Source organism: Oryzias latipes, chromosome 18 (assembly GCF_053564925.1).
Source record: "Oryzias latipes strain Hd-rR chromosome 18, Olatipes_Hd-rR_3.1".
Classification (NCBI taxonomy): Eukaryota; Metazoa; Chordata; class Actinopteri; order Beloniformes; family Adrianichthyidae; genus Oryzias; species Oryzias latipes.
The window spans coordinates 19,796,457-19,820,989 of record NC_136254.1 but is presented as its reverse complement, the minus strand read 5'-3'; the positions used below and the strand labels follow the sequence as shown (position 1 = coordinate 19,820,989).

Genomic DNA, 24,533 nt, shown 5'->3' with positions numbered 1-24,533 from the left:
AATCCTGTCTTGAGATAAACTGCTAATAGGATCTTGGATCACATAGAAATATGAAACAGATGCAGGAGAAACGTTTTGATTAATCGTAGCTAATGAGTCTTTGGGAGATGGTGTGTCGATAAATAAACTAGTTATCTGGCTAGAAGCTAAAGTAATGATCTAAGTATTAAATGCATGAACTTTCAATTTAAGGAATTATCTGAAAGCACTGTGGCGTCATTCGGAGCTCCAGCAGGTGTTGAAGTGTCCCTGCATTACTTTTTTTCACCACAGAACATTCTGCTCTGAGCTTCGAAGCCTGCATTTTTTCACAACTTGCTGCACTGTTTTTTTGTTTTCCCCCCACAGCTGTCTCCACACACACTCAGGGCGAGGACAAGATCCAAGTCCTGCTGATGGTGGAGTCTGGAAGGTATCTTTGGGAAAAGGATTCGCTAATTGGTGACATGTTTTTGATACCGCACGGGCACGCATTAGGCAGAGCTGTTAGCTTTGACTTTGCCTTTTGTCTTGTTAGTCCTAACACACTTCACCTACTGTAACCATCTGTAGTAATTAAAGCCTTGCTAGACTGCTTTCCGGAGTGGGAGAGGAGGAGTTTAGCGGTACGACTCCAGCCCTCGCACAAGCTGAAGATTTTTTGGCTCCTTTTTAAAGTAATGCAACAAGACTCTGCTAATTGCTGTTTGTTTGTGCGTTTTTGATCAGACCTCCTGGGAAAGAGGCAGTTGTTTAAAGATGTGCGCTCTGAAGAAGCGCTTTTGGATTCCTTTAATCTTCTGGGTTGTTTAATGACTCAGACGTGCTTTCCCCAATATATGAACTTTAGGCGTCTCTACATACACCCAAATGCTGTCAAAGGAGATGCTGATTTTGTTTTTCTTCATTTTCTTTTTTTGTAGAACGGTTTACATTCACGGCTTCAACAACCTGGACTTTTCTCTGTGGCACTCTGCCATCATCTTGGCTGCAGGCACTGGCAGTAAAGCTCTCAGTGAACAACAGCTGACAAAAAATGGTATTCCAATTATATTGGAGAGCTGCATTGCTTTCGTCACACAGTATGGTAAGTTAAATTATATGTGCTGTAGAAGTAAAAGGTTAAAAAAAAAAGGTAAAATATGCATTGGTAGAACTCAGGTTGCTCCTGAAAGAGCTGAGTCATGCAGCAGACTAACTTTCTGCATTACAGCACACTGCTATGACATGAACCGGGATCACTTTTTAGCATATTTTCGAGAAATGCTGAAAGTGCTGTCCGACTTCTCACTGAGCCTTTCGTTAGATTGCCCCCAAGATATTTAAATCTAAAGTCAGTGTTGCAGTGAGTTTTGTCTTGAATAATGCATAATATATGGAAGTCTGTCTCATTCTACCTACCTGTAAATTAAATATGAATGTGCATACTTATTGGTTTGAGTTCCTAAAGCTTTTTTTAATGCTGAATTATTAGAGAGCAAAGGATTCTTCCAGACTTATGCATAATCACCTCCCTTTGACCTTGGGCTCAGGTTTCTGCCAGGAGGGGGTCTACGAGAAGCTCGGAGACCCCACACGGGTGGGGCTCCTCCTTGAGGAGTTCAACAGAGACGCTCGGAGTGTGAAGCTCAGGGAGAAGGAGCACAAGCTTGAGGATGTGACCGACACCTTGAAGAGCTTCTTAAACCATTTAGAGGATGCACTCCTGATCAAAGAACTGTACCCATACTGGGTGTCTGCTCTGGGTACGTCTACTGTGACAGTATGGAGAAGGCAGATCAAGGTTGTACTCACATTAGGCTATCATGCCGAAAACCCTAAATTCAAATCATGTAGTTGGTGTCATCACTTAAGCCTTGGTCACATGCACCCATACGGAGGGTTGACCCATACAGGGGCTGTGGGTGTTTGGGTTGTGCGGCATGTGGTGGGTGGTAAAGAGGATCGGCGGCATCTTAAGGGAAGCCCAGGTGTGTCTTTCAGTTCCCTTAAGGGAGGTCATGAAAATGGAACATACAATTGTAGTGCGTGTGGTAAGTGCATCATGGAGTATTTGGGCAATACTTTTTTACGGGGCTGTTATGCCACACTCACTACAGTCGTTAGTAAGATGCGCATACTGGCTCCTTACTGACTGCAAAAAAAGCTGCACGCACAGGTTGTCGGGTTGTGCAGGTGATAAGCAAATGCCTGTAGGACACACAAACTATGGTCCAATTTCCTAATTTCTGTGAGGCAGCACGTAAAGAGCCCACTCCTTGCATCTACAGGACTTGCCTGTATCTCAGCTACTTTTACCCTTACCTACCCTTGCGCGTTGTGTTTGCTACAACCTGCAGCATCCCTGTAGAAAAAGATGTGCACAAACATTCTCGCACTACGGGCTCACTGAGAGGTCTACGACCTTGATAGTTCGTGCGGGTTATCTGCGTGCCCTGTACAGGTTTGCTCACTTTTTGCCCACAGACAGCCTGCATAAGGGCATTTCTGACTAAGGCTTTAAGTTTGCTTCCAGTGGCCAGTTAGAGAGTGAGCCAGCATGCTTTTGTTTTTAACCCGATTAGCTTGTGTTAGATCTTGTGGAATTGCTAAAGATCTGACATAAAATCTATGTCGATCAAACTTAACCGTGAAAATTGAATTGTTTTCCGTTTATTCATAACTAAAGTTTTCTCAGAACACTAAACATAAAGCTAAGAAATGTTTGATAGAACTTTGATATTTAGCACCATTCAGTTTGGATTATTCCATAAAGTCAGATTATTTTGACTGAGTCAGATTATCTTAACTGAATGGTAATGCCATATATAAGCATATATAACAGATGACATATTTTTAAAATGTTTAATATGTTTTTTGTTTTATCAGATGAGAGAGATGAAAGTCTCAGAGTGAAGAAGTATTCCACTTTTATCGAGAGTTTGCCAAAGATCAACAAAATGACCCTTGATGCTTTGCTGCAGCATCTCTACAGGTAACCTCCCACCCCTTGATAATACGTGGAGTCTGTACAGATTGAGCTATTTTAGTTCAAGAAAATATTCAAGGAAACTAAAGTCTGAAGGTAGAGTTTTATTCGGTCAGATTTTTACATTGTTTAATGCTTTTGGCCGCAGCTACTTTACAGTATGAGGAGATGTGTAAGACAAGGAGAAGTACGAAAGAGGCTTCTCTAACACAACCTGCAGGGTATTGTAGGTTCTCTGTATTCGGCTTTGATTGGTGTAATTGCTTATTTTCTCAACATTGCAGAACAAAGACTTCTGGGAAAAGGTTTTCATTTGGGTTTAATGTGATTTGCTACAACACTTAATAGACAATAAAGTAACGTTTGCCGCAGATGGCTCCACTTCAGGTTCTTTATCTATAATTTCCTAAAATGTCAACACATTTTATCTAGTTTGGTTATAAAGCTGGTAACTTGGCTCCACACGTGTTGATTAAAGGTGAAAAAAGTGTTGAGCACCAGACTACGGGTTATTATTTCTTACTTGCTAATTAGCCTGTTGCCACTTCCAAGCTTTTTAGATCCTCGTCCTGTATCGACTTGTTTTCCCCGTCTGTACGCCTCAGCAACATATAGGGAGCAGCGCTTTCTGTCGCTCTGCTCCTCAACATCCATAACACTGATTCACTTCCTGTCTTTATGTATTTCAAATGTCAATTCCTTTTTCTTTGTCTTTAAGTGTAATGAAATGTCCTTACAAAATCACTACTATTTATTTTATGATTTTACTTCTTCTTATATTTGGCCTATTAGATTTATAATAAAGAACTAGATTATATATTTTCTTTGTGATTTGCAATTACACACACTTTTCTTTTTTCTGCTTAAAATGCTTTTTTTATACAAGGTTCATAAGATTTTCTGGAATTTCCTCAAGAGGAATCGGTAACGCTTTATTAAAGGAGTCCTTAACAAACTATTTATACGACATTAACAAGCACTAGTAATGTTTTAATAAGCTGCATATAAGTGCATTAATTAGCATTTGTAAATGTCTTACAACTGACTTACAAGTTTAAATAAGCTGTTTATAAATACATTAAAATATTCCTTAATAAACTACTTAGAAGACATTAACAAGCATGAGTAATGAGGCATTAAGCTGCTTATAAAGACATTTATTAACATTTGTTAATCCTATTCACAAGCTATTTATAAATTGCTTGTATAAGATTAATAAACATATTAACAGTTTTCTTATTAACTGTTTATTGAGTGTTTTGCAGCCCCCCCCCCCCCCCCCCCCCCCAATTTAAAGCGTGACCAAATATGGGGTGATCTTTAAAACCCATTTATAAATTGCTTGTTACTGCCCCTTGGAAAGGGTAGATTCTGAGTGCAAACATTTTGAAGTTTATTAAAATTTGTTTAGTTTGAATTTTTATAAGGCTCAATCCGTAAAGGACAGCAGGTGTGTCTGTTCTTTCACATTATTGTGAAGTGTTGAAGAGTTGTTACATGTTTGTGGCTTTGGTTAGTGTTATAAAGGTCGTTGTTCAAATTCTGTACTTTGTGGTTCTTTGTGGCAAAACAGTCCACAGTTTAGGAAGCTGCAGAACACTCAAACTGTCACTGAAGGTTCTCGTTCATCCAGGTGGTGTAGTCTGGAGGTTGAGTCATATCAGATGGACTTAAAAAAAATGTAAGTCCAGCTTGACATGGGAACTGGTAATATATTTATTAATCCCATACAAGCAATTTATAATTTTTTTATAAACGTTATTGCACATTATGCCATTTTACTAGGATTCACTTTCAGGTATGCAATAAGAACATAATTGCAATTATCAAATATACATATGTATAAAAAACAAGAATAAAAATAGAAATAAGCCAGGGGGTTAAACTCTGCAAGGAAATGTTGAGTCTATCACATACAGACAAGGTTTTGATTGCTTTTTGCTTCTCATAATTACTAATACTATTAATATACAGATTTAATACAATGAAACAAGGTTTTCGAACAGAGAATTTACATTTATGAATATGAAATTTGGCCAAAATGATCAAGAGATTTAAAAGTAAACCAGAGTCCTTTTGTATATTTTTTTATATTAGACATCTTTGATGCAAGACATCTTTCCAGAATAAAACAAAACAAGAAACAATTTTATCACTAATGAAATCACACATCTTCTGCCAAAACACTTGAACTTTGGGACAATACCAGAAGAGATGGATGACTGTTTCATAGGAATTACAGTGTAGGATCAATGTCAGTGTATCAATGTTAAATCTAAATCTATTTTGAATAAACATTTTAGCTGGGTAAATTCTGTAAACAATTTTTAATTGGCTTTTAAAGATCACCCCCTATTTGGTCACGCTTTAGATTTGGGGGCTGCAAAACACTCAATAAACTGTTAATAAGAACACATTTAATATATTTATTAATCCTATACAAGCCATTTATAAATAACTTGTGAATAGGATTAGCAAATGTTAATAAATGTCTTTAAAGGCAGCTTAATACCACATTACTCATGCTTGTTAATGTCTTCTACGTAGTATATTTAGGAATATTTTAATGTATCTATAAACAGCTTATTTAAACTTTTAGGTCAGTTGTAAGACATTTACAAATGCTTATTAATGTACTTATAAGCAATTTACTAAAACATTACTAGTGCTTGTTAATGTCGTATAAACAGTTTATTAAGGAATCTTTTGATCCCAAAAAATAAACAAGAAGCATTTACAGACATATTAAATCTAGTGTGAATAAATGCTCACTGGATTGACAAATATAGACCTTATGCATTGGAGTTAAATGATTTGTCATTTGAAAAATGACGGAAACGCGTTTCACGAGGGACACATCAGAACAGAAATCTTCTTAGTAAAATGTTCATATTTATTTGGATTTTATTTCATCAAATAGGTGAAATCATACTTGACATTTTAAAAGGAAAACATTGTTTGAACTGCATTCAAATCCAGGCACTTATAGCCCTGCACTAAATATAGTGCAGGGAGTAGTGAGGGAATTCGACCATAATCGATTTTGGGGGTGGGGTCTGCTAGGCCAAACTCACAGCTTTGTGTCACTTTCCCCCAATATGCTTATAAAATCTTCTTTTCTATAAATATTTATAAGAACACAGTTTAGAAGTCAGAAATTCCATTTCTTCTCACATCTTTAATTAGATTAAGACACAAACTCTCTGCTGTCCTCATGTCTCATTCACTGATGCCTATTCCAGTCTGCAGCGCTTCTGAGTTCTGCACTGGATATTTGAAACATGAGCGATACACTTTCAAGAGGACTTAATTGTCCCACTGCAGAGTTTGGCTTGAGGCCTAAAACAACTTTTGCAGCTCTGTGCCACTGTGAGAAATCAAGAGAGCTTCTGGGTAAAAACGTGATCTGTGTCCAGCTTTCTAAGCAATGTTGATCTCTTGTCTTTCAGGATTCATCAGTGCTCACACCTCAATCACATGCCCAGTGAAAAACTGGCCGCTGTCTTCTCCTGCTGCTTCTTCCAGACTCAGGGACAAACCACACAGGAAATAAGCGTAGTGCAAGACCTCATCAGGAACTACGTTACACTCTTCAGGGTGAGCCGAATCGTTGCGGTATTTCATTTTATACTAGTCGACACGTTTAGTGGTACGAACCATCAATACATGAGGTAACCTTTGTGGGATCAGTGTCTTTTTTTATAAACTTCAAAACCTGTTTAAATTCAAAACCTGCCAGCTGATAACTTTCATTTTTAAAGAGATACTTTTTGATGCTTTCTAAGCTGTCGAACCCTTGCCGCAGAGCAACCCCACCCCACTTTGCCTTCCCATTGCTGAGAGCTCTCTGTTTACACATTCCCACCTGCTAGCTTACAGCTACTTACACTTTGAATCTAACTTTACTGGAGCAACAAACATGGCAAACAGTCGGATAGCAGCTCAGGCATGGAAAATTAAGACGTACCTGCATATTTTTTACTGCTGGTGGACCCAAAACACCATTTCCATGGGAGTGGGTCTTTAACTCAAGGTTAAAGTTAACACAAAGTTTTCACCTTTTTATTTGGTTTAGAATCAGTGTGCTAAAAGCAAACACATCTTATGATGTTAAGGTTTGGGAAAGAGCTAATGAGTTTACCTCCCAATCAACTCATTGCTGAGCACATCATCAGGGCCTGGGGACTCGGGGAGGGCCAGGGATCAAACCATCAGCCCTCTAATTAGTGGACAACAGGTTCTCCCCCCTGAGATACAGCCAGTAAAGGGTGACGAACAAATAAATAAATAAAAAGAAATCAATGACATGATTGCAAGTAGCCACCTTCTTGATAATGTGTATTGATATAAAAGCAAATGGATTCTGTACTCTGCTGCAGTGCCCTGTAACACACTGCTTATTAGCACATTAAACAGACTCAGTTCTCATCTGTGTTATTAGTTCCAGTCATCTCATAACAGAAAACCATTTTTTAACTTCTGCAGCCTTATGTAAGTAAAGTCGCTCTCTCCAAGTCACTGACAGAGATAAATAGACTTTCCTGCTACAACTGGTACGTGTATCTGCAGACACAACTTTATTTACAGTCTCCTACTTCAGCCATCTGGGGAGGGGAGTGCCATGACTTTGCTGATGCGAGGTTGAGCGGTAGTGTTGAGGGGTCGGTGTAACCCTCGGAGAGCTGCCTGGCTCGTAGAATATGCAGCACCGAGCGAACGCCAATTCTCCACGGATCGCCTGGATCCCTCTCGTTCAGATTTTAAAGGAGGCGCATTTGCTCCAAATCGGTTCGGGACGCCGTCGTTCGCATGACAAATAGTCATTAAGCTCTCTCCAATCATGAAACCCCAACTGCAATGAATTTGCTCCGTGTTATAGAAAACGGGTGAGACGTCTCGCTAATTAAAGCTCCAGTTCTGTGCTGGATGTCTTTGACGGGGCCCATTATCAGGCTTAAACACACACGACGAGTTTGTGAGTCCCCCCCGCAATCTTCTCTCCCATTCGTCTAACTCTGACAAAGGCAACCATTCTCTGAAAATGATCATGTTTTCAAATAAAACTTTCAGAAATTAGTTTTGCTTTAATGCCCTACTTTTTTTTTTTTTTTTTGCTTTTCTGTTGAGCGTTTTTAAGTGTAGAAAATATGATAACACAGCTCCACATTTCTCATCCGGTTTGACGTTTGTCTTACAGATGTTTTGTGTGTGATTGGAACTGTTTTTGTGGCTGATGTTTGTTTTTCTGTGACTTTTTCCAACAGGTCAACGAAGACCAAGTGCAACAGATGGAAAGAGAGAATAGCTTTATCACACGCTGGAACGACAAGAAAGACACTTCAGTAAGTTTGTCGTAAGAAGTATTTGTCCTGAGTATTTGTGCCTGCATTTGTTTTCCTCTATCTGTTAGGACTCAATGAGAAGTTCGTGCAAACGTTAGAGCTCAAAATTGACAGTTTTTTTTACCTTCAAAATATCGTAGTAAAACACTAAGACAGAAGGAGCAGGTGGTTAGTTGTTACAAACACGTTTTACCCTTTTTCTAGATTGCGGTGTATGAAAGCATCACTTAGGTTTGCTGTTTTCTTCTACAAACAGCTGTGAAGGACTGTATCACTCTCACGAGCTCTGTGAATTCCTGCATGGTTCTATGACGTGCAACAAGTCCAGTCATGACATTTTTCTAATATTTGATAACAAAGTGAAAATGGCGGGGCTTAAAAGCAACTCGGGCACAAAGTGGTAGTTCACTCAAATTGGTGAAGCTGTCTCAGGGGACTTGAAGCTATGCAGAGATCAGAGGTCACTGCTGTCTATCACTACAGACTTTTGTGGCCTTCAGATCAACTCAGAATTTCAAAGTTTGGGTTTTCAGGATTAAGTACGTAATGCATCACAAAGAACAATGCAAGGCTTTAGGTGTAGTGATGTGAAGAACATCCCCAATGTAGAGCGATGTACAGATGCATTTTCTGGAGTGAGGAACCACACTTCTTTATATAAGAATCTGATGGATGAGTCTGGATTAAGTGGTTGGTGGTGGGAGTTTTATGGTTTGGGGTAATACTTTTTAGGGGATAGTCTCTTAGTTCCAGTCAATTCAACTCATTGTTGTAACATATCAGGACATGTTGGGCAAATCCAGCCTTCAAAAAACCTTACGGAAACATGTGGATGTAGAAAACCTGACTGTCCTGGACAGAGTCCTGAACTAAACCTGACAAAAGACCTTTGGAAGGATTCAAAGTGAAGACTGTGAGCCAGCCCTTATGTTCCAACATTGCTTTCTGAACTCTGAAATGTGTAGGGAAAGGAGTCATCCATCCAAGTTTAGTACCTGCTGAATCCCCATTGGGGTCACCAGGCTGCTGGAGCCAACGCAACTCCGTTTGGGCAAAGACAGGGTATCTGAACAGATTACCAGTCTGTAGGGAAAATTTAGAGATGCCTATGAAGCATGTCTTTGGAATCTGAGAGGAAGCCAGTTAAAACCCACACATGTACAGGGAGAACATGCAAACTCCACACGGACAGATCACAGACAACATCTGAACAAGGGCCTTCTAGGTCAAACACTCCCATCAACAAACTCCTAAACTTCTGGAATAAAATCTTCCCAGAGGAGTAAAAGCTGTTTACAGGCCCACATCAGAGGTAACCATGCAGATTTGTTTAAGGGATGTCACTTAGCTCATTAATGAAGAAATGCATGGATATACTGTGTTTTTAAAAACGAGTGAATATTTTTGATAAAAAGAAACTCAATTCATCATTTTAGCTAAGAACCAAAAGCTTGAAGGTGTCGGTCCTTTTTACAACCTCAAACGCTGTTTTGGGGCTTTTTTAGAGCAATCTTTTTCAAGTTGCAAATGGCATTTTGAGGTTTTAATAGCTAAAGTTAACTAAATAGCACAACATGTTAAAAACTCTTATCTAATCCAAGCCCACTGCTGAAAGAAGACCGGATTGTTTCACTTTTACTTTCTTGCCTTCAATTTGCTGCAACTGTTGTCATGGCAATCAAAGGTGCCCTCATCTTCTTTTTTAATAAAAAACACCGCCATGAAGCAAATGTAATGTTTGGTTGTTTTCACCCCACTTTTTGAAAGAAAAAGAAAAAAGGAAAAGAGAAAAAAAAAAAAAAACGTCCTGTCCAAAAGAGATGGCGCTGTGTGTGAGTGTGAAATTTCCCAGAATTATAGCTTTTTGCTCTATTGGTGAAGATGACTGTCATTTTTGTGTGTTTTAAGGCCACAAGTGTTATGTGGGGCCCGCATCTCTCTTATTATGACACTTCAAGCTGATAATGGACCTCAGTTCACCTGCCCTTAGAGGAGACAAATGAAATGTAGCTAGGATTTCTAGGTGGCTGAAGGAAAAAAATTAATTTTTCTTTTACAGGAATTTTTGCTCCTCAGACACAAACTGAACACTAATTTTAGGCTTTTATCTACTTTCCAATTATTACAATTTTTTTCAGGGAGAAAATAGCATTTTTTTAATTTTACAATAGTGTTACATTCCAAAAAATCTAGTTTGTTTTACTCAAAAGTAAAAAAAAGAACAATATACCCCAAGACAAAATTTCCTATTTTTTGTAGATGGTGCTCCAATGATATTATTGTTTTACTACAGCTTTAAAGTCAAGCTTGAACCTTTTTTCAATTTCTGCCCTCTTTAATAAAGTATAAAAATAAGCAAAATGGTTAGCCCACACAATAACATGTTACACACACAAAAGGTGCACCGGGTTTTAAGTCACAGGCCCTTTTAACACACACCGGTAAAACACGCATGCTAGTGTGTGTTTTAAAAAAGGCAGTGGGAGCAAAACTGAGTTCGTAGTGATTAATTTTTCATTTTTTCAGTCCTTAATCAGCATCCAGGAATCCATCAAAGTCCTCATCTTCTGTATCTGAACTGAACAGCTGGACTACATTTCTGTCAAACACGCCAGCTTTCCTTTCGTCGTTCTCAGAGTTCGTCTTGTTGCCGTGTGGCTCCTCATCAATGATGATGCTTGCTTTTTGGCACTTCGGAAGGAGTGCAAGCAGACACGTTAGCCCAAGCTTTTACAATCCATTCACAAACTGTGGCGTAATTCAACCTGCGCTGCTTGCCACAGCAATGAAAGCCGGGCCCCGTTGTGCGTATTGCTACCGTGCTGGTCCCGTTCTTCTCGACATTGTGACTCTCCGGGATGTCAAAAGTCAGCGGCGCCTCGTCCATGTTGCTGATGTAGCTGGGCTGGAGGTGTTTGTCGGCGATCTTTTTACTGCAGTTTGAGCGGAAGATGGACAGCTTTTCATTGTGATCAGCCAGAAGTCGCTGCACCACCGTAATCCTCGCCCGGATGGGAAGATGAAGGCGTTTTATAAAACGAAAGCAAAAGCTTCCTCTGTAAGCGTTGCTGCCCTTAGTCAAATGGTGACGGCTGATCGTTAATCTTTCGCTCAAGTTGCCTTTTTCTGCGGAAACTCAACTGCGTCTTCGTGACTTGTCGGAGTTCGTTTTTTTAGCTTCCTCCGCTTGTGATTCATTCATCTTGAATTCTCTGGCAGCTGCTCCCATGTTTTTATCACAATAACAGTCTGATTGTATTTCTATTCCCACTACCTCAAATGTGACAACTTTTTCTTGCTGATTTCATAAAAAAATAATTTAGGTTTGGTAAGAGTGATAAACTTGATTCCTTACGTGCTTCAATTCAATAAATTGTCTTTTTGTTTTTGTTTTGTTTGTCCGTTTACAGTTTTGCCCAGCGGGGGATTTGATCTTTGAGGTGTACCTGGAGAAGAAGGAGCCAGAGCAATGCTTACTGATAAAGGTGAGGATGAAGTATCCGCTTTCCGCACGTTCTGGTGGCTGGGCGAAAAGATGAGGTTTTGGGAAGGAAGGAAGGAGGGCGGGGGGAGAAGGAGCGGCTGATAGAATAAGGCTGAGGCATCTGAGGTTTAACCTGATGGGATTGCAAAGACTGGAATGAAACAAAAGCATCCTAATCAAAAAATCTGTTTAAATTGAGCGGGTAATTGTGTTTTTCAAGGGTTGCAGGCTGCTGGAGGTCACAAACTCTTTTCATAGGACGGCAGCAATCCAAGAGGGATTAGGGGTAAAAGAGGAGCGCTCAGCAGCAGTCTGACCTTAATCTTCACATTTTCTTTGTCTTGGAAGGCAGCACGTTAGCTTTTGCTCAGTCATGTGCATGATAAAACTTAAAAAAAGCACCAATCGGTTTTGTAGACTGGATATGCTGACTTGGGGTCATGCTTTCTTTTATATTTTACTTGTTGTGTCTAGGTTTCTCCCAGTATGCGGCCCTTGGAGCTAGCAGAAACGGCGTTGAGAATGAAGGGTGCCACTTTTGAAGCTGACGGGTGTTGGACAGCTTTTGAAGTAATAGAGAACGGAGAGCTAGGTAGGTTTTTACCCATCTCTGTGTCCTCGGGGGTTTATTCTGAATGTTCACTCCCATCCTTAGCCCCTGTCCTTTTGTTGACCTCTTCCTTTATTCCAGAGGAAGAGCAACAGCTAAATGTCTAAAGGCCCGTACACACCGGGACGAATTTCGCCCGCGATATTCGCCGACGTTTAACGCCTCGTGACTAAACAAAGGGCACCAATGTGAGTGTGCACACCGACGCGGAAAAACGCCACCAGTCAAAGCGTCACTTTTTAAAAAACGCCTAGGGTTCGTTTTTTTGGTTTGACGCGCCGCATCGAAAACTACACGACCAATGAGAATGGCGCTTTTGCACACGTGCCTGGAGCTTCTGAAGTTACAGTAAAACAAAACTTGGGGGCGCTAAAACACAAAACTGCCTTTCTGAGCACATATACCAGCGAAGAAGATAGACGCCAAGTAGCGTCTACACTGCCGCGAAGAAATAATGACAGACATTCTAAAATATCCCCGAACCAAGCAGTTGGAGCAACTGGTGCTTGAAATATTCATGTTTTCTTTGTATGATTCTGACACACGCGTAAAAACTTGCTCTCTTCTTCTGAGTGAAAAGCGACTTTAAGAAGCCTAAAGTTGCGCAGCACCACCTTGTGTACAGGAGTATTTCTGTTTTACATTAAGCGCCATCTAATGTCAGGGAATGAAATTGCATGTTTGCTCTGCTCATCGTCAGCGAAAATCGCCTGGGTGTGAACACAAAAAACGTGGCGAAAAACGCTGGCGAATAACGCCTAGCGAATATCGTCCCGGTGTGTACGGGCCTTAAGATTGAAAAAATCTCTCCAGTCACTTAAAATGATTTTAGCTTCAGCCATGACAAAAAAATATTCCTTGTACCATTGGTCTTCCATAGTTGATAAAAAAAAAAAAGTGATTGGAAAACAATGTGGTCATGAGCCCATTTTATTCTAGTTTAAAAACTAAACTCGAGCAGGTCAGTCCACAATTAACCCCTGGTAGCTGGCTATGCAATTGGTGAGTCTCTGTTTATTCCAAACTGATTCAACTTTTAAAAATAAACATCCTAGTTTAGTCAGAATTTTTTTTTATTCTTTAAATAAATATTTATAAGATAAATTCTGATGTATATTTTAAATTGTTTTCCACAGTAAAATTTCAGATGAGATTTACTATTCAGGTTATGGTAAACATTTTTCTTGTAAGTTTCAATGATCTGACTGTGTGACAACAAAAATAGGCGGACTACAGAATGGTAGACTCCAACCCCCCTCCACCAAGGGGGGCCTAACCCCCCCTTGGTGGGTTAGGCCACCAAATGGTTCCTGAGTGTGGCCGTGTCTGCAGCTCACCACTTCCCCAGGGGATTGGTCAAATGCGGAGAACAAATTTCGCACACTTTAACTTTAACTTTAACTTGAAGAGGACAATCCTAGTCCCAAAATTCTGTGGCTGAGTGTTGGAACGTCGAGGCCCCGCACGCTCGGCTGTTGGCCAAACAATAATAGCCCCAGCTCCTCACAAGCTCTCCTGCAGGTGGTGGGGCCACAGTGGAGTAGTCCTACAACATTCCTTTGGGCTGGATCCAGACCAGGACCCCTTGGGTATAACCCCCGGCTATCAAACGTTTGCATTCAAGCCCCAACCCAAGGTTTGGCTGCAGGATGGGTCCCCAGCGAAACATATTCAATCCTAATCTCATCAACTCCTTCAATTCAATTCAATTCAATTCAATTTTATTTGTATAGCCCAAAATCACAACAACAGTCGTCTCGATGGGCTTCGAAGTAAAACATGAAATCAAAAGGATCACGAATACAAAGAGTTCAATAGAAAAATACTAAAATGAACTAACAAACTGACTAAGCTATACTGGCATCCCTGCCCTTAGACCTCCCTTCGCGGTAAGGAAAAACTCCCAAAAAACCGGATTCCGGAAAAAACGAAGAAACCTCAGTGGTGCCCAGATGAAGGAGGGATCCTCCCCCAGGACAGACAGGCGATTTACCAGAAATCTTAGAGAAGAATTAACTTATCTAAACCTACAACTACATATATAAAAGTCCAGCAGACGAGCTTCATCCATCCGTGGTTGTGGGGACAGTCAAAGGCGCGAGTCGAGCCGGAGACAGGAACCACAGCCAGGAATGTGAACCACTCTGTGTCTGACTTTGACCTGCACTGGGATACCCTACAGGGGGAGTTGGCCCCAGACTGCTTACCTCTTTCGATATTTGGGCTTTCAAAGCCCTCCACTACTTTAAGTTGGCGGTTCACAGGGTCGAAGCATAATTTTTTTTTTTTCTTTTTCAAAAGTTTTAGCTGCTCACAGGAAACATTTTAAATGTTTTTTTTTTTTTTTTTACAAACACGACTGCTTGTTGGTGCTAAAAATGTAATTACTGACTACTGTTAATTATTGTTGTTTCCTGCTGTTTCTCTGCAGGAGCCCCTGCATGTACAACTCCCCTGTAGACGTGAACCAAGAAACCCCACTCTGTTGTCATGCAGTTTTATCAGCACTGAACTTTTTTTCAGAAAGGGCAACATGTTTTTCTGTGTCTCAGGTAGCTCAGGCGTATACAACACCCTGAACTAATTACCGCTTCTTAGGATCTGTTTAAAATTAAAAAGTCAAGCAGTTTGTAAGATAGAAAAGTTGGTTTCTTCTTTATTTATTTTTGAAAATTTGTTAGAAAGTTTTTTGTTTTGCAACAACTTTGCAAAAAAGAGTAAAAGACCAACAAATGTCATTTTGTACTTTGATAATTATTAAAAAGCTTCCAAAGGCTTCATGTGAAAATTGTAGAAGAAATTATGCTAACTTCAACATAAAGAAACATATCCCAAATAAACTCTGGTCTTTAGCATAAAGACTGAACAACTGAACCAACAATAACTGATAAAAAAACAAAACGTAATTTTCTTTGCATTTTAATTGCCCTTGTAGGGGTCACCACTGCAAATCATCTGCCTCCATATTCGATAACTCTATCCTTTGTATCTAGTCTGTCACGCAAACCAACCTCATGGCCTCCTTCACTACATCCATGAACGTCCTCTTCGGTCTTCCTGTAGACCTTTTTCCTGGTTGCTCCAACGTCAACATCTTTTTTACCAACATTCTCACTGTTCCTCCTATCAACCTGTCCAAACCATCTCAATCTGCTTCCCCTTTTTATCTCCACCAAATCCAACATGCTCTGTTCTTTTGATGGATTCATTCCTGATCCTATCCATCCTCTTCCCCCCTAAAGAGAACCTCAACATCGTCATCTCCTCTACCTCGAGCTCTGCCTCATGTCCCTTTCTCAGAGTCTCTAAACCAACAACATGGCTGCTTTCACAACACTCTTCTTCACCTTTCTTTTCATTCTTGATGACACTCTTGTCACACATCAGACCTGAAATCTTCCTCCACCTATTTCCACCTGCTTGAACACATCTTTCACCTCTTCCCCACAGTCTCTGTTGCTCTGGACTGTCTACCCTCAGTAGTTAAAACCTTTCACCTTCTCCACCTTTGCTCCATTTAACCTCACCATTCCTCTCGAGTTCCTCTTGTTTACACACAGATATTCTTTTTTACTGAGGCTGACCTTCATGTCTCTCCTTTTCAGAGCAAACCTTCACCTCTGTAGATGATCCTCCTCCTGCTCACTGCTCCCGCTAGATCACAATGTCTTTTACAAACACGATTGTCCAAAAGGATTCCACAACTCCAACATTCTTTTCTGTCATTCCAGACTTTCTCATCACCCTGACACTGTTCACCTCCAGGATCACTCATCCTATGTCCCTCTTTCCATCCACACCATGATTAACAGATTAAACCTTCCTCTAAAAGCCTTGCTCCCTCTTCATCTGGTCCACCTTAATTCTTTTCATTATAACGGCCAAAGCACCAACAATCATAGTTCCTACTCCAAACCTTACATTCCTTCCTTTCCTTGTCTCCTTCTGCTTATGAACATGCCTTCCTCCTATTCTTCTTTGACCAACAGTGGTCCAAATGTTCACCTGCAGTGACGACAAAATGAGTATGAATGTTCTGTTTCTGATATTCATGAAGGATTTGGATTTGGTCTAAAACCACTATAAAGATAAACCCCAATCTAATAAACAGTGGAAAAACTTTTCCCTCAAACTAATGTTTAAAGAAGTTAGAAAACAAGAAAAGTGTTCAAATAAATTTAAAATTAAAAAAATGTATAAACAAGCAAACCAAGAAATCAGAAATCCTATAAACTATACAGAATAAATTCAAGTATATCACTGTTAAACTCCCAGCTCATTCAAGTCTGCTTTTCCCATTTCCTGTTGGCTCTGGTCAGAAACCCTGTTATCACTGATCGCTACAAACTACTAAAATAATTGTGGACAAACGTTCTCCATCATCCATCTTGGTTCGTAGTCCCAAAGAATACCAAAACTCCACCGCGACCACAGCCAACGACCTTGTGATGGGGGCATAAGGGAATGCGAGAGAAGAGGCTTTTCACCCTGGTTTCCCCTTCTTTGTTAAGACCTGCTCTAATATTTGAGATAACCCTCCACTCATGTAGTCACAGGGCCCCAGTTGAGCAGAATTAACTTCTGTGGTAATATAGTCCAAAATGTGATGTCCATGTGGACGCCAGGTCTTTAGAGCTTATGGGCTGTTCAATTGCAGGAATGTGGGTGACCCAACTGAAGGATATATGTGGGGCTTGAACCCAGCACACTATATGGATGAGTGGTGAAGCGTTTCAAAGAAAGAATACTCAAAGTTCAGATGCCATGATTCAACTTCAATATAAAAATAAATATTTATTGCAATAGACCAAGCTATAGGAAACATTTTTCCTCATAAAAACCATAGATGGTCAGTTAATTCGACTGTACTTCAACATTTCCTCAGCACCTGTCATTCGTAAACATTTTGAAATAGCCTGATTGGGTTCATGCACCTTGAAACCATCACACGCCCCCTTGAAGAAGTTTTGATGAAAAATCCGGCATCTTCCATATATCCTACTTTTATGCAGTTATAGAACGGCACCTCCTCTGAACCTTGTGATTAGATAATTATGGTATCTCACTAATGAACGTGGAAGTTCGCTGCAAAATTATCCAAGCATCATTGATTTGATGCCGTGCACAATAATTAATCATCCGCGCCATCATGCATTTATAGATTACCTTCATCTTTCTTGCGTGATCAACCTTGAGCCCTGACCCACCTCCGCTTGCATTATCATGCGCTGCCGGCTCCTCGCACCTTCCACACCAGCATTTGATCATAGAAAAAGAAGCAGGAAGTGGTAAGCTGTGGAGCGTCTCACCTCAACGTCCTCATGTACTTCCCTTAACTTCAGAGCGTTGACTCTGTTTTCGTCTTCGCAGAGTTGCAGAGGACACACCGTCCTCTTTAAGAAGCAAATGTGCGTTGAATATAGAATGTATTTGCTGATGGTTCAGCATATTTTACTCGCCAGAATAATACATCTGAGGAAAAGTAAACAGTTAAGCTGTTTTGAAAGCTGGAGTGTGGCAGGTTCGGCTTGCAAAGCCAAATGGGATGGGGGTGGGGGCGGGGGTGAGTTAATTGCCCATTTTGGAGATAGCTTCGCGTAAACACCTTTATCGAGGACAAAAGGCAGAAAAGGGGAGCTAATATTTGTTGGGAAACGGAGTACTAATTCTGTGGCATGGGTCTGCAGAGATTTTAGAGGGGAGATAAGCATGCTGTTGTTAATAAGTTATGCCATCGTGGTTTTTTTTACATCCTACGGTTAGGAAAAACACAGAAGTGAAGAGATGGAAGAATCAGACCAGGGGTGGTGGTACACAAATTATCTACTTTTTTTTAGAGGGGCTGACAGCATGCACCCTGTTTGCCAATTAGGAAGAGTTAATAGGTCTATTTTGCACATGAGTGTGTTTTTATAATCGGGTCCCGATATGCTGCAGATAATTTAGACTGCTCTGGGATGAAGACGGGGAGAACAAAAACAACATAATTCTGTTATTTGGTTAACATTAATTAGCTGTGGATTTTCTGATGGGATGCAGATTTGGTTCATGCATGCAGAATTCACGGAAGACGAAGGGACATGAGCGGCTTTGTTGCAACCCTTCCTCAGAGTGATGTGATGTTCTCCACAGAGCGACCGCTGCACCCCTGCGAGAGGATCCTTGAGCAGGTGTTGGAGTGGAGCACTTTGGAGAGCCCCAGCTCTGCTTTTCTTGTCATAAAAAAGTTTCCCTGGACCAAGAGAATCCAGGATGACAAAGGTAAAGTGCTGACACACCCCAAAGACACACCCCAATTATCTATTTTCATAGCTTTTTATTATAATTATGAGGTTTTTGGAGAAAAATGTGTTGTTTTCTAGGGTATAGTCTCTGCAGAGCGGCAGTAGTTCAATAGAAAATTACCTCTGAGTTGTGGGCGGGACTGTTGCTGCCAAGTAAATTAACTTTTGAACTTAGTTAAGTCTGGGTTAAAAAAATAAATAAAAGATATCAAACTGATCTTTACTTAGAAAGTGAAGTCTATTCAACAAATCATTTAATTTGTTCTATTTCAAGGCAATTTACTGTATTTTTATATGTAAAAAAAAAACTGTTTTTCTATTTGTTTTTAATTGAGGAATTCCTATTGAAACACGTTAAACCATTAGTTAAAGAAACATTTTTTTTTACCCCCGAAAGATTTTTTTTTTTTTTTTTTTTAACTTGTCCTGTCCAACAGCTAGGCAGGCAGATGAGAGCTGAGGGCCTCTTGTGTTGGACATATTTTACTTTAACAAGAGGGGTTATTAATCTTCAGACAAACCAGAGGCATGACTGAATAAACCCCTTTTGTAATTGAGGCCAAACTTTATTAATTTCAACCATGTTTGTAAATCTTTGGTGTTGGACCGATCGGAAAAGGAAAGAAGGGAAAAAGAGAGAGGGATGTTAGAGAGGGGGGGGGGGGTGATAGCGACAGGGGGGGGTAAGACCATGAAGCAGCATAGAAAAGAAAGAGTTGTTTTTATGACGGAGTTTTAGGACCAGTTTACAAACTTTTTTTTTTTTTTTTGTAAATTACGAATTTTAAGTCTTACATTTACGAGAAAAATGTCATGACTGTTAAACTATGAGAATAAAGTCGTAAATTAACGTGGATAAATCACCAAAGTCGTCTGTTTATCGGAGCCTAGCTTGAAGATGAAAGATGTGGAGCCTTTGGTGAAGCTTTGTTTACGGACAGGTTTAAAAAACAAAAGTAATTCTGAACCTTTTGGCGACTCAAAATCAAATTATTGTCAATGTAGAAGTGAAAAATTAAATGTAAAATAAAGGAGCTCAAAAACACGTTTGTTGCTGAGGACTGCAACTTTATTTTCCTTTTCATTCACATACCCAGAAGCCCATTTGTCTCATTACGTCATGAACCTGTCATGCGCACAACGCCAAAGTGGAAAGTAAACATTGTTGCATACATTCCCTCATCCAGATGAAACGTCCCGTTTCAACATAAAACAAAAAAGATGAAAATAATCTGTTATAAAAGCAGAAGAATGTTGAAAATGCCAAAAAGTGCCCCTCCTCAGTTTGAAGTGTCACACAGACGTAGAGATCTTGTCTTTGGTGGAGGAAGTAAGGATTAAAGTGGACAGCTGCAGGGACACCGACAGCTTCATCGGCCTGCAGAGATCCAGCAAGCCACCCATCAATAAATAAAACATTGATACAAAGGAGCTTCCAAACATTTTTAACGTTATCGGTAAACTTCAGCTTACCTTTTTAACTAAGTTTAGTTGGTCTGCTCTGCTGCTGTGTGGTGTTCACTAGCTGCTGCTCTGTATGCTCACTTCGATTTTAGTCTCGTAAATTTGCGAGTTTTTCTATCATTAATTTACAACTTTAAATCTTGTAATTTTCCTTTTTTTTTTTACTCTGTAGGTTTTGGAGAAAATTTGAATTTATTATTTTTTTTAACTAAATCGGGTCAAATTACAGCTCAAATCAATAACTCTTGTATTCAAATGTAATCAAATCAGAATTTTGGCAGGAGCCATATTAAATGCAAGAAGTAGTCCAACTAATATCTCCCAATTTAAAAATGTATCTTGGAATAAAAAGGGACAAGATTAAGAAAAGTTTATTTGATGTGAAAGTGGATTTTTTTTAAACTTGCCATTTTCTTCTTTCATACTGTGCTACAGACCAAACTCAGTTTAAGAAATGTGACAATGTAAAGTTCAGCGATGGCTCGTCTAAACTGCTGTCGGGACACAAATTCCAGGAGAAGTATGTTGTTCTGCGTTCAGAGAAGCTGCTGATCTACAGGGATATGAAGGTATGGACAATGATTTTTGTTTTGGCTGCCCTGCAATGGACTGGTGAACTGTCCAATATGTTCCCCGTATTTCCCAAATGGGGAAAAAGCAGGTTCAGAAAATCGCTGGACGGATAGATTAATATTTTCTGTGTTTTTTTCCTCAAACCTAAAAACTTGCAAGAACATTAGAAAAATGGTGCCTCAAATGGATTCAGCCCGTCTGTACATCTGCTTGGCAACATGTCTCAATGTCTCAGTTTTTCCACATAAAAGAGAACAATCAAACCATAATGGCAGTGGACTCCCCACTCTTTCAAAAAGGAAGAATGCAGTGTGTGCTTCAGAGAAGATCAGCAGGGCCAACTTCCCTAGAGGGCTTTTCTTCTCTGCACATTCCTGCTGTTGAAACATGGGGTTCACAAAGGACTGTGAAGAAGTGTTAATAATTGATGGAAGTGCAGTCTTTCTGGTTGAGGGATGGGGGGTGTGGGTAGCAGGCAAAAATGAAACGGCGACTGCACAGTGTGGGGTGGTACTTTCTGTGACGGTGCGGTCTGGCACGACAAAATAGCTAATTATAAAATAAATACGAGGGAAATTAGAAGCCTTAGTGGAATTGAGATGATATTTCTTGGCCCCTGCAATTAGTACAAGGTCGGTATTTAGTGCAAATTATGTTGGATGAAGCAAAACCGCTGGTGGGTTGTGATGTGTAGGTGTCGGAAACGAGCTATAACTTTGATTCTGTTTGCTTTGTTCTCTTTCACTTTGTTCCTTTGTCACTTGAAGAATGAGGTTTGCTGATAATGAATCACATCGATGATCATGTTGATATTCAATGAAATGTCTGATAAATAATACATTTTTTTAATTGTTTTTCATTTTAAAAATTCTCTAAGAATATTTAATTCTTCCTGTTTTTTTGTTTATTTCTTCCCCTTGTGTTTTTTCTTTCCTTGCAGAGCACTAAAGTAGAGAAAGCAGTTCAGCTGAAGTTTGTAAAATGTTACCTGGGCCTTAAGAAAAAGCTCAAACCTCCAACCAAGTAAGTGAAATCTACCCACCTAATAGGTCTCACGAGAAGTTCAATATATTCCGCAGGAAACTTGATTAGGCATAGGCATAGACTTTTTTTTTTTACTGTTTTTGTTTTCTCCTCTGATACCTATTCTGAAATCAAAACAGTATAAAAGTTTTTAATTATCAAAACGTTTTTAAAAAAGGTAGAACTTTTTTCTAATTTATTGTGCTAATAATTTTGTAAAGTTGGACAAATCTTATTAAGAATAATTGTGATACAACTAATTGTTCACCTTTAATCCATAAAAAAACTTTAGTTTAAAGTATGAGTGCAGCTTTTTACCGTATGAACCATACATACCCATACATACATTTTTTAAACCACTTATATCTTTGGGGGTTCCAGGGTTCCTGGAGCCTATCCCAATCATTTCCAGGTGAAGGCAGGGTAGATCCTGGATGGTCTGTTAGTTGATTGCAGGGCCACACTAAGACACACCCATACACCCACATTCACACCTTTCATTCATTCATTCATGTTCTTCCGTTTTTTCCATTACCGGGTCACGGGGCTGCTGGAGCCTATCCCGGCCACTTACAGGCGAAGACAAGGGACACCCTGGACAGGTCGCCAGTCTGTCGCAACATTCACACCTAGAAATTAAAATATTAAGTTACGTTTGACAAACTAAAAATTATATATATATATATATATATATATATATATATATATATATATATATATATATATATATATATATATATATATATATATATATATACACACACACATACACAGTGAGGTCAATAAGTATTTGATCACCTTGTGATTTAGCAAGTTGTCCCACTTAGAAAACTTGGGGGTCTAAAATTTTCATCATAGGTGCATTTCCACAGTGAGAGACAGGATCTGAAGAAACATTCAGAAATGACGTTGTACGATTTTTTTAAACAATCTATTTGTATATTACTGTGACAAATAAGTATTTGATCACTTGATTATCAGATAGATTTCTGACCAGCAAAGACCTGCTGTTCTGCTTTTAAGTAGTCCAACTCGTGGGGTATCGATAATGCTAAGGAAGGTGAAGAATCAGCCCAGGACTACACGGGAGGAGCTGGTCAATGACCTGAAGAGAGCCGGGACCACCGTTTCCAAGGCGGTACTATGTATTACTATAAGTAATACATTAAAACATCATGGTTTAAAATCATGTATCGCACGGAAGGTTCCCCTGCTGAAGTCAGCCCATGTCAAGGCCCGTCTGAAGTTTGCCAATGACCATCTTGATGATCCAGAGGAGTCATGGGAGAAAGTCTTGTGGTCAGATGAGACCAAAATAGAACTTTTTCGTCTTAACTCCATTCGGCGTGTTTGGAGGAGGAAGAAGGAGGAGCATCATCCCAAGAACACCATAACTACAGTGAAGCACGGTGGTGGAAGCATCATGCTCTGGGGGTGTTTTTCTGCACAGGGGACAGGACGACTGCACTGTATTGAGGAGAGGATGAACAGGGCTCTGAGATATTGGGCTGGGTCTTTCAGCATGACAATGACCCGAAGCACACAGCCAAGAAAACCAAGGAGTGGCTCCGTAAGAAGCATATCAAGGTTCTGGAGTGGCCCAGCCAGTCTCCAGACCTAAATCCAATAGAGAATCTTTGGAGGGAGCTGAAACTCTGTGTTGCTCAGTGACAGCCCCGAACCCTGACCGATCTAGAGAAGATCTGTATGGAGGAGTGGACCAAAATCCCTGCTGCAGTGTGTAGAAACCTAGTGAAGAACTACAGGAACCGTTTGACCTCTGTAACTGTTTACAAAGGCTTCTGTACCAAATATTAAAGTTGTTTAACTCAAGTGATCAAATACTTATTTGTCACAGTAATATACAAATAAATTGTTTAAAAAAATCGTACAGCATGATTTCTGAATGTTTCTTCAGATTCTGTCTTTCACTGTGGAAATACACCTATGATGAAAATTTTAGACCCCTTCAAGTTTTCGAAGTGGGACAACTTGCTAAATCACAGGGTGATCAAATACTTATTGACCTCACTGTATATCTATATCTAAAAAAAAAAAAAGCTCCCCTCTCACCCTCCGCGGATGGTTTTTCCTCCAAGCTAGGGGCCTCTACCAGAGGCCTGGGACCTTTAGGGTCCTGCAGTATCTTAGCTGTTCCTAGCACTGCGCTTTTCTGGACTGAGAGCTCTGAGGTCTTTCCAGGTATCTGTTGTAGCCACTCCTCCATCTTATATATATATATATATATATATATATATATATATATATATATATATATATATATATATATATATATATATATATATATTTGCAATTTTATAATTAGTTTTTTTTATTCATCTTTTAGTTCTGAGTGTTGCACACATCACCGTTGCGTGATCTGCATCTGTTTAATTTTCATAAAAAGGTGAAGGACCGCATCCCTTTACAAAATAGTCTCCACTTTTTTCCCCAAATTTGTTGCAAATCTCAATATCAAAAGGTGCAGTCACTTTACAGACCACCAGAGGCTGCTTTAAATTGGCTTTATTTCCAGTGTGTTCATGGAATTACATTATCTCATCTATGTGTGTTTTAGAAGTTCGGGAGAAATGTTCTCCAAGTTTAAGTGTGTCCTTTTTTTTTTTTAAATCACGTGTGTTCTTATGGAAAAGTCACCATTGATGAATCGAACCATTATAAGATATGCATTTTGTGTCTCCACTCTGATGCAGATTTACCCTAAAAAGGATGCAGCTACCAGTAGCCAGATTTTGACTGTAGTGTCTTCAAGTCAAAAAATTAGATCAAACCTGTATTATTTACA

General features: G+C 39.7%; 1 protein-coding gene across 1 annotated transcript in view; it reads left to right on the top strand.

Annotated features, from left to right (window-relative positions):
* arap2 (ArfGAP with RhoGAP domain, ankyrin repeat and PH domain 2) overlaps positions 1 to 24,533 on the top strand; it is a 181,467-nt gene that overhangs the window by 147,069 nt on the left and 9,865 nt on the right. The window contains exons 19-29 of the mRNA XM_023966122.2: positions 349 to 412; positions 903 to 1,066; positions 1,512 to 1,724; positions 2,848 to 2,953; positions 6,397 to 6,544; positions 8,212 to 8,289; positions 11,700 to 11,774; positions 12,248 to 12,365; positions 18,516 to 18,644; positions 20,567 to 20,700; positions 21,645 to 21,727. Of these exons, the coding sequence (XP_023821890.1) occupies positions 349 to 412; positions 903 to 1,066; positions 1,512 to 1,724; positions 2,848 to 2,953; positions 6,397 to 6,544; positions 8,212 to 8,289; positions 11,700 to 11,774; positions 12,248 to 12,365; positions 18,516 to 18,644; positions 20,567 to 20,700; positions 21,645 to 21,727 (1,312 nt within the window). The remainder of the gene's footprint in view (positions 1 to 348; positions 413 to 902; positions 1,067 to 1,511; positions 1,725 to 2,847; positions 2,954 to 6,396; positions 6,545 to 8,211; positions 8,290 to 11,699; positions 11,775 to 12,247; positions 12,366 to 18,515; positions 18,645 to 20,566; positions 20,701 to 21,644; positions 21,728 to 24,533) is intronic.